The 14259-nt window shown below is 48.0% G+C and overlaps 1 protein-coding gene across 7 annotated transcripts in view; it reads left to right on the top strand.

Moving 5' to 3' along the window:
- MYO9A (myosin IXA) overlaps window positions 1-14259 on the top strand; it is a 455555-nt gene that overhangs the window by 425894 nt on the left and 15402 nt on the right. For all 7 annotated transcript variants that reach the window (XM_030576852.1, XM_030576855.1, XM_030576857.1 and 4 more), the window contains 5 exons: window positions 540-601; window positions 3535-3727; window positions 5197-5325; window positions 6511-6616; window positions 7719-7850. In XM_030576852.1, the coding sequence (XP_030432712.1) occupies window positions 540-601; window positions 3535-3727; window positions 5197-5325; window positions 6511-6616; window positions 7719-7850 (622 nt within the window). The remainder of the gene's footprint in view (window positions 1-539; window positions 602-3534; window positions 3728-5196; window positions 5326-6510; window positions 6617-7718; window positions 7851-14259) is intronic.

Below are 14259 nucleotides of genomic sequence, written 5' to 3'. Positions count from 1 at the left end.
GGGGGGCGGTTCCTGCAGGCGAGGGCAGCACACGGAGCCCTCTGACTCACTCCCTAAGGGGCCGCAGGGACATGGTGCCAGCCGCTTCTGGGAATAGCACATGGCCCGCAGCGCCACGGGGGTGGCAATCCCACAGGCCGGATGCAGCCGGTGGGGCATATTTTGCCCACCCCGGTCTAGGTGCTTGAAGCCAGTCTCATGGGTCTGGGGAAGTAGCTCCTCTCTGCCTGATTGCTTCACTGTCTTGTTGTGAGGTGATGCTGAAGTACAGTTACAATTTTGTATATACGCTCCTCCTTCATAACCATAACCTGTACACATAGCTCAGAATGACTATTCAGTGCATTACAAGCTTTCATAAAAGATCTTACATGATGCACTCTTACAGTAGAATAACAGAATGCAATCACTTGGTTTAACTGTTTCTTTTTGCTGGGTTAAACCTTTTGTCCCTTTGGGGTGTCTGGAGTCTGATTATTAGACGAACATGCTAGGAGATACTGTAAAGTGCTAAGTATAATTTTTTCTCATTGTTACAGTATGTAAGTATGCTTGTCACAAGAAGTGCTGTCTTAAAACCACAACCAAGTGCTCCAAAAAGGTAAGACTTGGTCAATCCATTTAAATACCTTTTCTCTCCTATGAGCATAGCTTTAATTAGTGATTTTAAGGAGTGTTTACAGGTACAATGGTGGAATTGTACTAGCTGGAAACTGGGTTGCATTCCTGTGCATGTGTGCCAACTGCAGAGGTGAGCTCACTCGTCAAGGAGGCTGGAGAGCTAAATGCTTTTTTGTACCACCTGCCACTCCACTCATCTGCTCCAAGGCCTTAAATATTCTCGCCAGCAGGAAGAGCCTGCTTCATTTTACAGCATTTATGAGATTTCAGAGTAGAGAAATGAGTAGATGTAATTTATAGCACGTGTCACGGTGTATATAGTACCAGGTACCTAGTCGAAGCAGAGGCTATCTAGTATCACTTGTATTTCCTGACCTGTGGCGGTGGTTTTTCTTTTCCATTTTACATCTTGTTACATTTTTATAGCAATTAACTTGTGTTATCCTAGATACTCCAGCAACCAGTGAAGTCCCCTAGTACCCGCTTAATAAAACCTTGCATGTTCTCTTAGCTGTTATTTACCAGGCAGTCAGGATGTATAGACAACAGGGAATAAATTCAGCAGGTTATTAGAGATACCAATGAACCATTAAACTTTTATCTTTTCATTTTCTCCTGTGTTTATTGCACTCAGTAAGTAACTGGTATGGCTCTTGGTAATGTATGAGGAGAATAGCATGTGCAAAGCTTTATAAGCTTTCAAAGTGTAAGTCCCAGAGGGCAACATAGTTCAACTTTTCCCTGTGTGTCACTAGAGATCCTCTTTGTTAAAGCTTGGAAGAACATTTGAATGTATTTACTTTAACATCATTTTTCAGCCATCCCCCGCTCCCTACCCTGACCGTGCATGTTCTGAGTCTCTGCAGTGTGTTTGAGGGAGCTGGATCTATGATGATAGACAAATAGCAGCCCGTGATACTCTTACAGGGATAAATGCATCTCTCTGGTGTTTCCAAGAGAATGGAGTTGCTTTACATGGTTAAGCTTTTTGTATCCTTATGATCTCAGACCTGAACCTGTGTGTTTTATGCAAATATGAAGGAGAACTGATATCTTTGCTACATGCCACCTCCCTCCCCTTCTGCTCAGGAAAACCAAAGGGTATCCTCATGCTGTTGGCTCACCAAACCAGGCCTACTGCTTTGGCCACAATTCAGTGGCACACAGCCAGAAATGTAGCAAACGGGAAATGAAAGAATTCAGTCCAAGAAAACTCTGCTAAAATAAAATAACTGCTTGGTGTGAATTCATTTCCTGAGCTCTAGTGAAGTGACATTAATGTATTCTCCAAGTTCATCTTTAAAAATCTAGCTTGCTAATGCCCAGGAACATTTGGAGTCTGAAAAATAAATACCAGTCCAAGGTACTGATCAGAAATGGTTAGATCATTTGCATTTGTTAATTTGTTGATGCTGGATGGATTCAGGCTGTTAAGGATTACATTTTCACAGTGCATGAGCTGAGAGGGTTGGTGCCATTTGGTATATTTTGAGAAGGTGCCCTTTATCCAAAAGGTAACAGCAGATTTCCTAGTTGTTTTTTAACTTTATGCAGAACCTGGTGGCTTTTCATTTAGGCTTATGATGGAACTAGTAGAGCATCAAGCTTATCTTAGCAGTGTATTTGCTTTGATGGGCCTTGTAGTTTGCACTAATGCATTTTATGCCAGTGTTGGCAGTTGAACACAGTGACAGCAAAAGTTAGAGTTTTTGTTATAGCACTTGATGATAGCTATAGGAACAGCCCAATCCTGACACTAAAAGATTAAGAGATGATAGTACAATAGCTTGTGAATTTTACACGAGATCAAAACCAGTTGCTGTCACCATTTCTTCCTGGTGTGTTCTTGCATGGAGGTCTATCCAGTGTGGAAACCTCCCCTGGATGTTCCCCTCGTGTTGTTTTCATTTGTGCCTTGGTAACAGTGAATGAGAAGAAGCAGACGTGGAAGAGTGGCACTGGTCAGAGGTCTAACCAAGCCGCACTCCTACTTTCTCATTCATTGTTCTGGTTGGATCACTACCCATGCTGGGTTTGAACATACAGTCCATATGTTCAAAGCCTCCTAAGTTGATCTGTGCATTCTTGTGTGAAAAGTTATTCTCAGTCTTTTGACTTTCTCCAACCAGAATCTCTCATTCAGCTCGAATGTGATCTAATTGTTTGCTGAACGTTGAGTCTCTAAAATGCAGTTCCAGTCAGGAAAGTGACTCTGTAAAAATAGAGAATGTCAGCGTCTTTTACTGATTCTCTTTCTCTTTCAATGGCTTCTGTGTCACACTTGCTCAAAACCATTTTTTTAGCTGTCAGCACTGTAAGTTTATCTAGGGATATCAGAATCAAGCCCAAGTGTGTTCTCCTTGATGTATCATCACCAGGCAATTTTGTCAGTGAGGCATGAAGCAGACTAGAATATAGCTCACTGTCGCACAGCTGTGTTGGTTCTACAGTAAAAATGTCAGTACATGAAGCAAATAATGACTCTGAAGACCCAAGGAGAGTACCAGTGGGCCATTTTACAGAGCCATTTTTCTGAGCACAGCCCTGTTGCAAGCCTTAACTACGAACATTTGTTGGTCTTTGTAGCAATGTGCAGTGCTGCAGACATAGCAGAGTGAACACAGGGATAGCTACAATGACCGAGAAAGCCTATTGGAAAGATTGGATTTGCAGGGCAGTGTACAGGCCTTTCCTCTCTTCCCTTGTGCTCAGTTAGATTTACTAGATTAATTTGCAAATAATCCAGTTAACTTTGTTTAAAAATGTGAACTGCATCTTGAACGACAGTCATATTGCATTGCATGCATTGAAAGGTTCAGTCCCAAGACATCCCTAGGTTTACCGTGCTGTGAGCAGCATTGCATTGAGACCTTTGAAAAGGAATTAAGAAATTAATCTCTTTCTCCACATCAGTATGATCCCGAGCTTTCATCACGGCAGTTTGGGGTTGAGCTCTCCCGACTGACCAATGAGGAGCGAGCGGTGCCACTGGTGGTGGAGAAGCTCATAAACTACATTGAAATGCATGGATTGTACACCGAGGGCATTTACAGGAAGTCAGGCTCAACCAATAAGATAAAGGAGCTCCGACAGGGTCTTGACACAGGTAAGATGAAAAAGAGAGAGTCTCAGAGGGGGAACAAAAGGGACAGCTGAGAACCTCTACGAACAGGGAATTCATGTCATCTAAATGGGGCCAAAGCAAAGGAACCCTTTTCCCTTCTCCCACCATAGACTCTGGCTTTTGGTACCATGAAACTACAGACATTTCTCTAATACCAGCCTTCATGAAAAGTCTGCACTGTGTTAGAGCCCTCCCATCTTGTGGAACTGTTTAATTCTTTATTGTTTTATTCCTCCTCTTGTGCACAAGTGTGCAAAAAAAATCATAAAAAGAAGTCGGGAGAAAAAGCTACATTAGCCAGGCTTCATATTTATCAACATCACCTAGACTTCCAAAGTGCTATACAAACGCTCTCTAAAGACTTTCACCCCGGAAAACTGGCTCCTTTCACTACAAGAGTTTTAACATGGTCATATTAAAAAAGCAGGTGCCAAGGTTGTGCTGTTGTGCACTGTGTGATATGAGGTTGCTACAGTATTGATACCTGTTTTTCTATGCAGTGTTCTTGTAGCTCTGCCCACTGTAGAAGAGCCTGAGACATAAGCCCTTGTATCTGAGGGCTGGGCTAAAGTAGCGGTCAAAACTTTGCTGATATAAAACAAAATCAGGCTGTGAGCTTGAGGTAGGCCCTGCTCACAGAATCTGGCAAGAACACGGCTGGTATTGCAGAAACACGCATTGCTGAGTGCTAAGCACAAAACACACACACAAACACGTTCCAGAAGGGTGGTACCAGAACACCCCATACCAAGAATGGTACAAACACATTCCCCAAAGATAACAGGAACATACTGACCCCGCCTAAAGATATGGTCAGGATGACAGTGTGATGGATAGAAATGTACAAGGTGGTGGGTTGTGACATCAGAGGATGTCAACTATCAGAGGAGTAATACGTAACTTGTTTGTATCTGTGTATAAAAATGTATCTCAGAGGCAGTGTTTTTATCTAGCCTAGGGAGGAACGGAAAGTCCCGCCATTTGCTGAGCTGGTCCATTGTTATGGATATACATGTATTAGTGCGGGATACTAGTACTGTGCTTCATCGACAATAAACCTGGCTGGGTGCCTTCATACCTTAACGGATCTTGTGGTCATTGGGCAGTTCGCTCGAGGTCTGCCATGCCAGTTGTCTGTGCCAGGCTGGGGTGGCACACAGAGGGAACACACACAGGCAGCCGAACATCTGACCACACCCATGATAGTAGAAAGACAATGAGTGAGGTAATAGCTTCTATTGGACTGACTTCTGTTGGCAAGAGACAAGCTTTCGAGCTGCACAGAGTTCTTCCTCAGGACCTCTCTCACCCACAGAAGTTGGTCCAACAGCAGTGGTTAGGTAATAGCCAGTGCTAGTACTGACATGAAAACACTGGCTTGTTTACTGGATCAAAACTGATCATTTGCTTTTTCTTTGGTTTCTTTTCCGCTCCCTCCACTCGGTGAACAGATATTGACAACGTAAATCTAGATGACTACAATATTCATGTCATTGCCAGTGTTTTCAAACAGTGGCTGAGAGATTTGCCCAATCCTCTCATGACCTTCGAACTCTACGAGGAATTTCTGCGAGCTATGGGTAAGGAAGGTCCATACAAATCCTATACAATCACACACAAAACCCAAGACAGGGAAGGTACAGTTAGCTGCAGGTACCAAACCCAGTTTCTGCTTGCCCAGAACAAGCAGTCTTTTTTTACTTTAGTTTTATCATCACCATTGTCATGACAAGCAGCAAGCAAGTAGATTGTGTGCTTGTACAATTGTACGGAGTGTTTGAGTCCAAAAAGTCATTTTGGTGATCTGTCATCTTCTATGATGTAACTGGCAAGACAGTGCTGGAGCCTCTCCCACCTACCTCCCCCTTAGAGCCTTTTCCCACTGCCGAGGTCTTCCACTGCAGCAGGGAAAGACTCCATCGGAGGTGACGACACTGCTAAAAATAGCAGTGTAGGTGGGAGAAATGACTTTGGCATTTAGAGAGCCGTGTAGGTGTTGCTTAATTTGTGCCAAGGCTTGCCAGGGCTGAGCTCTGGCACATCTGCTCCAGCAGCTTTCTGCTGTTGAAGCCTTTCCTTGCAGCCTCCCCTTGCCAGAGCCTTTCACTGACGTGTAGGCATTCACTGCAGTGTGGGCACAGCCTGCTTTTCCCTGTGCCATGTAGCCACAGACAGCACTGTGGCACAAACTAATCCCTTACACTGTTACAGTAGTCAAAGCCTTTGCCGTTCATAGCCCTGGTACCATTGGGCTTGCCATGTGAAAGTTGAAAAAAAAAAAATGCTTGAGCCCTGGCACCTCTTTCGTTACAAATTAAGCAGTGTGTGTAGGGTATATCCCTACAGCCTTCATGCATGTCTTTACTCACCTAAGCAGTGCCTCGCCATCTACAGTGCTATTTCTGCCCATGCTAGGGTGGTACGTAGCATATGATTTTGATGGTGAGCAGAGCAGAGTGTGCAGCATAGACGTGCCCCAGGAGACGTTGTTATTCAGCTCCCAACTCTTTTGGAATCTGTTTAAAAGAAATCAGTGTCTTATGCTCATGTTTTTTGCATAGGATACTGCTACCCGAGGAACCTGCAAAGGGGGCTTGCTTGTATAGGCAGGGAGAGGAGGGAGTTGTCATCCCTGTGTCTGTGCACGGGCCTCCTGCCCAGCTCCCCTGTACTGGGCCATTCACTCTACCTTCACAAGTAAAGATGGCAGAAGACACCATGGGGAAGTTGCCTGTAATATGTGTAACTGTGTGTGCTCTCTCCAGGCCTGCAGGAGAGGAAGGAGACCATCCGAGGTGTGTACTCTGTCATTGATCAGCTCTCTCGCACCCACCTCAGTACCCTGGAACGCCTCATCTTTCACCTTGTGAGGTAATGGCAGACCGCAGCATGGGATCATCATACTGCAGCCACTCTTTCTCTTCTCCTTCCTCACTAGGGGCCTGATTCTGATACACTTACTCCCCATGAGTACCACCATACTCCATGAGTAGTTCCACTGGAACAAGGTACTGTTCTCCGTGAGTAAAAGTACCTGAACATGGGCCTATGTGATCCAAGTACTTTTGTCAGGGAAAAAGGGGAATGAAACTTCACAAGGGAGTGCTTTAAATTCTGAAATGGCTTTAACGCTCTGGACCCAAGGACTCTTTTTCCAGACAATGCTTTCATTGACAGCTAATGCCAATAATCTTCTTCTTTTTATATATGTTTCCTTTTGTAATAGCAACAAATGTTTCAGACTTGCTGAGAAGACAACCACTTTAGGTCTCAGCTGGTTACAAACACATGGTTCCATGCCATAGACCTAACCCACTGAGGGATGCAGTAAGATTGCAGTGGATCACAGTGCTGCCACATGATGCATCCTTTAGTTTGAACATTGAGGGTCTAAGGATCATGTGTGATGCTTTTGCATGAGCTTAGACAATATCTAGTTCAGACTATAGTCACTGTGTTACAATCTGCGAAGTTTCCTGCCATCTACATGCATTTCGACACATCTGTGCTCTGTTTCTAAGGCATAGCTTAATGACGGCTAAGTGAGTTGCTTGCTACTGTAATAAACATGCACTGTATCTATTCCTTTTTGGAAAATAGGTTAAGTAGGTCCAAACAAAAGATTTCCTAAAGAGCATCGTGGCATGTTGCATGGTTCACTCAGTATCCGTTGTCTTAACTTTTTGCCCATGTCTGGTATAACATTTACATCCTTGTAGAGTTACCTGTTGGTCTAGTTCCTTACCAGATACAACAAATTGAAGCTCTTCACTTCAAAGCTATATAATATTGTGGAAAATCTTCCTCTGGCAATGACCTCCAGATCTCATGTGCATATACAGCTCTCCTCTCCCTGCCCTGCTCTGAATTTGTATTTCATCCTCTTTCTGTTTCTCTACAGGGGTATTTCCTGCCAGTGTTAGGTGAATTGGAGCTACCTTTAACCGTTACTGCTTTGTTGTTTATTGTTTAGGATTGCCCTGCAGGAAGAGACCAATCGAATGTCAGCTAATGCCCTGGCCATTGTGTTTGCTCCCTGTATTCTCCGCTGTCCTGACACAACTGACCCACTGCAGAGCGTTCAGGACATCAGTAAAACAACCACGTAAGAATATAGCATTACAACTTCCAGAGTAAATCCTGTAATGAGGTCATGTCAGGACAGTCAAATGATCTCTTGAGTAATGCACTTTAATGTGCTCTAGAAGAACAGCTACAAACACATCACTGGTTTGCAAATGAATTGCCTTAATTAAATACTGTCTATTCCATCAGTAACTAGCAGCTGCTAAAGTTAGACCTTTTAAAATCTGCAGGACTGGATAACCTGCACCCAGGAGTTTTTAAAGAACGGGACAGTGAGCTCTCTCAGCCGTTGATGCTGATATTTAACAAATCCTGGATTAATGGGGAAGTTCCAGAGGACTGTACAAAAAGCTAATGTGCCAGGTATCTAAAAAGGATTAACAGGATGATCTGGGTAACTATAGGCCAGTTAGCTCAATATCAGTCCCGGGCAAAATCATGGGAAAGCTGACGTGGAATGTAATCAGTAAAGAATTGAAGGATGGCAGTGTAATTAGTGCCAGTCAACACAGTTTTTTATGGAAAATAGGTCTTGTCAAAATTGATTGGATGCCAGGTTTGGTTGGCAGAGGTAACCACGTTGACATCCTAGACTTAGATTCCAGTCGGGTCATCCTGATTAAAAAATTAACACTATACAAATTCAGTGCAGCAAATATTAAATGGATTGAAAATTGGCTAATTGATATCTCCAAAGTAATTGTAAATAGGGAATCATCATCCAATGGGTGGGAAGGGTTTGTAATGTAGCCCCACAGGGATGTTTTTGACTTCAATTGGAGTTTTAAGAATAAACATGTTGGACTGTGAGAAGCTCAGATAATGGGGCACTGGGGGTTAGATAAGTACCTAGGATGGATAGTGGATCCAGGAATCATTTGATGAAATTCTATGCAGGAGACCAGACTACATGAACCTTCCTGGCCTTCAAATCTCTCCTAGAAGCAATTCTTCTGCCTACAAATGTGAAAATTACTTTGAATCACTCTTCTAAAGGTTCCTTGTAAGAAGTCGTCTCTTTGTAACTTGACTCATATACGCCGCCTTGTATCATTACTGCTCTAAAAGGATTTGTTTCAGAAAACAATACTGATAGTATTAAACAAAATATCTGCCTGTCCAGCTTGGATGCAAACAAGCACAAGTGTGTGTGTCTACAAATAGATATAGCTAGATAGCACAGCATATCAGAAATGGCCATTCTTTCAGCCTTTCATTTGAACATGCTGTGCTTTCCTAACCTTGGTGGGTATTTTCCTTTCCAGGGGAGGGACCTGTTTCCCTGGGGGAGCCCTCTCTTCTTCTTTGAGTGATTGCTCATATCCATTCCAGTTAGGTGTGTGTACGCCGCGTGCACGTTTGTCGGAAGACTTTTTACCCTAGCAACACTTGGCGGGTCAGCTGGGCGCCCCCTGGAATGGCGTCGCTATGGCACCGGATATACCCCAGCTGACCCAGCCACCCTTCAGTTCCTTCTTACTGCCCGTGTCGATCGTTGGAACAGTGGAGTGCAGCTTAGCTGACCTCCACCTTCCCTAGCTACTCGTAGTTTCTCGTTGTTATCGTATACATAGTTACTATTCTTGTAGAGATATATAGATAGATAGATAGATAGATTTAGTTGTAAGTTCTTACATTAATAGTATAGTTAGTTTAGTACTACTTAGCGGGGTTCGGGGAGTAGCCCCTTCCCCACACCCGGTGCCAGAGCTCATGCCCGGCTCACCAGGTTTCAAACCATGCTCGGCCTGTCACAGGCCGATGCCAACAGGAGACCCACACGACTCCTGTTTGAAGTGCCTCGGGGAATCGCACTTAACAGCTAAGTGCCCTATTTGCAAGGCTTTCAAGCCGCAAACTAAAAAGGAGCGGGACATCAGACTGAAACAGCTCCTCATGGAGGCAGCCTTGACACCATCTCCTTCAGCACCGAGCGCCGGTCAGTCGGTGAGCAGAGACACCCCTACAGCACTGGATCACACCGGTACGCCTAAAGACTCTCGGCACTGGCTGCCACTGGCACCGAAGTCGACTCCACGTTGCTTCCTCTCCCCGAGGTCGAAGAAGGCCAAGACTCCTGCTGCTTTGGCACCGCCCACGCTGCAGCCAGAGAGTGCGCCCAGTTCGGACCACCCAGCGCCGATACCCGCCGCGGCACCGACTAAATCGGCACCATTGATTCCGGTCCCACAAGGGCCGTCGAGTCCGGCACCTGATAGCTCCCTGGCACGTGCCATGGTAGAGCTCACCATGCCATCCACGCCAGAGGCGTTTTCGGCGGCGAGAGACTTAATCGCCTTAACGGACTTGGAACTGTCTCTACCCCCAGCACCGCCGGTGCGGGTAATCCAATCTTAGGGCAAGCCGACCCTGACTAGACCACCGTCGGCACAGCAGACCGGCACCCCTCAAGATCGCGGTCCCACAGACGCACCAGGTCGAGACGACGCTCCCACTCTCGGAGCACCATACCTCTCGGAGCCGTTCACACTGCAGGGACTCGAGATCTCGGTCGACCTCCCGGCACCGGTCTGGTCGCAGGTCCCAATCTCGATCCCGGTACCACTACGAATACTGGCACCGGTCCCCATTAAAGAAGGGAGCGAGGTCTGTCGGAACCTCAGCCCAAGGTTTCTCTGCTCCTCCATGGCCATCCAGACAGACGTCGGTGTCTTCTCACGTGGACAGTTATTACAACCAGGAGCGAGATACGGAGGTGCCTACCGGGGTCTTCCAGGAGGTCCGGTCTCAGGACCCAGGACCTCACCAGTGGTCGTTTTGGACACCCTGGGCATACCATCAGGCCCAAGGTGCTCCATTGCTCCAGACCCACTCTGCTTCTTCAGAGCATCGAGCTCCAGAGGCCACCATTAGCCGTCCCCCTCCAGCTGGGACAGAGGAGCAGATAATCCATCCACCAGGTTCCCCAGTACCGCTGGAGCAGGAACCGACCCATGAGCATGAGGGGCTCCATTCAGGACCCCCTCATCCCTGGCGTATCATCCTCTTCCTCCCCAGACGAGGTGGTGGCAGGGACCTCATCATCAGGGCCCCCGCCGATAGACCTCAGAGCTCATCAGGACTTCCTTAGGAGGGTAGCACTCAACATCAGTCTTCCCGTAGAGGAAGTCCCGGAGGTCGAGGACCCAGTTGTCAGCATCCTGTCGGCAGATACCCCCACTAGGGTGGCTTTGCCTTTCATCAAGACCATCCAGGCCACTGCTGACACCTTATGGCGGTCCCCAGCCTCCATTCCCCCTACGGCAAAGGGAGTTGAGAGGAAATACATGGTACCCTCTCGGGGGTACGAATACCTATATGTCCATCCTCCTCCCTCCTCATTAGTTGTCCAATCGGTCAATGAGAGGGAACGCCAGGGCCAACAGGCGCCAGCCCCCAAATCAAAGGAGGCTAGGCGGATGGACCTCCTGGGCTGCAAGGTATATTTGGCAGGTGCCCTTCAGCTCCGGGTGGCCAACCAGCAGGCTCTCCTGAGCTGTTATAACTACAACACCTGGGTGGAGGTGGGTAGATTCACAGAACTTCTACTCCCGGACTCTCGCCAGGAATTTGCCACATTCCTTGAAGAAGGGAAGAAAGTGGCTAGAACCTCCCTCCAGGCTTCTCTCGATGCGGCCGACTCGGCAGCCAGAACTCTGGCCTCAGATATCACCATGAGGCGTGTATCATGGCTACAGGTCTCCAACCTGCCACTCGAGCTCCAATACACCATCCAGGACTTACTCTTTGATGGCAAGGGTCTGTTCTCTGAAAAGACCGACCCCAGGTTGCGGAGTTTAAAAGACAACAAGGTCATCCTGCATTCGTTGGGCATGCATACACCTGTGACCCAACGCAGACCCTTCCGGCCCCAACCCCACCGGCCGTACTTTGTGCCCCAGCATAGACAAGACTTCAACAGAAGGCGCGGGTGGGGTGGCCATAGACGCCAGTCCGGACCCCAAGGGGGTCAAAACCACGGCCCCCCGAAAGCACGTCCGGGGCCCAAGTCTACCTTTTGAAGGTACGCACAAGGACGGCGTACCAGTTTCAGGACAGGATCCTTCTCTTCCCTCCTCCAACTGCCTCTCCTACTTCCTCCCGGCGTAGTCCCAATTGACCTCAGACATCTGGGTCCTACGGACGGTGAAACAAAGATACCACCTCCAATTTGTTTCAACTCCGCTTTCCCACCCCCCAACCCAGTCCCTCTTCAGGGACCCCTCTCACGAGCAAGTCCTCTTACAAGAGGTGCAGTCTCTCCTCGCCGCAGGAGCAATAGAGGAGGTACCACCAGACGAGAAGGGAAAAGGGTTTTACTCCCGCTACTTTCTGATACCCAAGTCCAAGGAAGGCCTCAGGCCCATCCTAGACCTGCGAGGCCTCAACAATTTTATGGTCAAGTTGAAGTTCCGCATGGTCTCCCTGGGGACTATTATCCCATCCTTGGATCCTGGAGACTCGTATCCGCCCTCGATATGAAGGACGCGTACTTCCCTATCGCCATCTTCCCTCCACACAGGAGGTATCTTCGCTTTGTAGCCAATCACCGGCACTTCCAATTCATGGTCCTCCCCTTCGGCCTCTCTACAGCCCCAAGGGTGTTTACGAAGTGTATGGCCGTCATCGCCACCCACTTCCGCCGGCAGCAGATACATGTATTCCCGTATCTGGACAAATGGCTCATCAAAGGAACCTCCCAGACTCAGGTCAGACAGCATGTGGACATAATCACGGACCTATTCTCTCGGTTGGGGCTGCTCCTCAATGCGGAAAAGTCCACACTGGTTCCCACACAAAGGCTGGACTTCATAGGGGCAACCCTGGACTCCACTCGAGCCAGGGCCTACCTACCTCAGCCAAGTTCCCAGACAATCACGGCAATCATTCGAGGTCTGCAGAATTCCCCGACCACCTCGGCTCGCATGTGTCTCGGCCTACTAGGCCACATGGCCGCCTGCACTTATGTGACCAAATATGCCAGGCTCCACTTCCGGCCCCTTCAAACGTGGCTCAACTCGGTCTACCGCCTGGGCAGGGACCCAATAGACATTTTAGTGACCGTTCCCCCAAGCACCTTACGCTCCCTCGACTAGTGGCTGACTCCCACCCTGGTGTGTGCAGGGCTACCATTCCATCCACCACAGCCCTCGCTGTCCCTAACGACAGATGCGTCATCTCTCGGTTGGAGGGCTCACCTCGGTCACCTTCGTACCCAGGGCCTTTGGGCATCACGGGAGCGGAGAGCAGTACGCTTTGCATGCCAGGCGTTCCAGCAACATCTTCACGGCCGTTGTGTCTCAGTATTTACAGACAACACAACGGCCATGTATTATATCAACAAAGAGGGAGGGACTCACTCTTCTCCCCTGTGTCAAGAGGCCATTTGACTCTGGGACTTTTGCATAGCCCACTCAATAGACCTGGTAGCGTCCTTTCTCCCAGGGGTTCAGAACACTCTGGCGGATCAGCTGAGCAGATCCTTCCTCTGTCACGAATGGTCGATAAGACCAGACGTTATTCATTCCATCTTCCAGAGGTGGGGTTTTCCCCTCATAGACCTGTTCGCCTCTCGCACGAACAGGAAATGCCAAGCGTTCTGCTCCTTCCAGGGTCTTTCACCGGGATCGATCACGGACGCATTCCTCATGTCGTGGGGGCACCATCTGCTCTGTGCCTTCCCACCATTCCCTCTGGTTCACAAGGTCCTAATAAAACTCCACAGGGACAGAGCGCACCTAATTCTGATTGCACCAGCGTGGCCCAGATAGCACTGGTACACCACATTGCTCAACCTGTCCATGGCCAGCCCAGTTACCCTACCACTCCTTCCAGACCTCATAATGCAGGACCACGGCAGTCTTCGCCACCCAGACCTGCAGGCCGTTCACCTCACGGCATGGCTCCTACATGGCTGAACAGATCAGAGTTACAGTGTTCTGCTCCAGTACAGCATGTTCTCCTAAGCAGCAGAAAGCCTTCCACTCAGTCAACGTACCTGGCCAAGTGGAAACGTTTCTCCTGCTGGTGTACAACGCAGAATGTTACTCCTTCTGAGGTCTCGATCCTCGCTGTTTTGGACTACCTCTGGTCTCTTAAACAACAGGGCCTGGCGATATCTTCTCTGAGGGTGCACTTGGCGGCTATCTCCACATTCCATCCCGGAGAAAGTGGCCACTCCATGTTTTTCCCACCCTTAGTTACTAGATTTCTTAAGGGCCTGGAGCGCCTCTATCCCCCAGTACGCCACCCTGCCCCCACCTGGGACCTCAACTTAGTCCTAAGCAGACTTATGCATCCGCCTTTTGAGCCATTGGCGACTTGCTCACTCCTATACCTGTCGTGGAAGACAGTCTTCCTGGTGGCCATTACATCGGCCAGAAGGGTCTCCGAACTTTGAGCGCTTACAGTGGACCCACCGTATACTG

The sequence above is a fragment of the Gopherus evgoodei genome, chromosome 10 (genome assembly GCF_007399415.2).
Source record: "Gopherus evgoodei ecotype Sinaloan lineage chromosome 10, rGopEvg1_v1.p, whole genome shotgun sequence".
Taxonomy (NCBI): domain Eukaryota; kingdom Metazoa; phylum Chordata; order Testudines; family Testudinidae; genus Gopherus; species Gopherus evgoodei.
The sequence above is the reverse complement of the archived record's forward strand: the minus strand, read 5'-3'. Positions and strand labels throughout refer to the sequence as shown.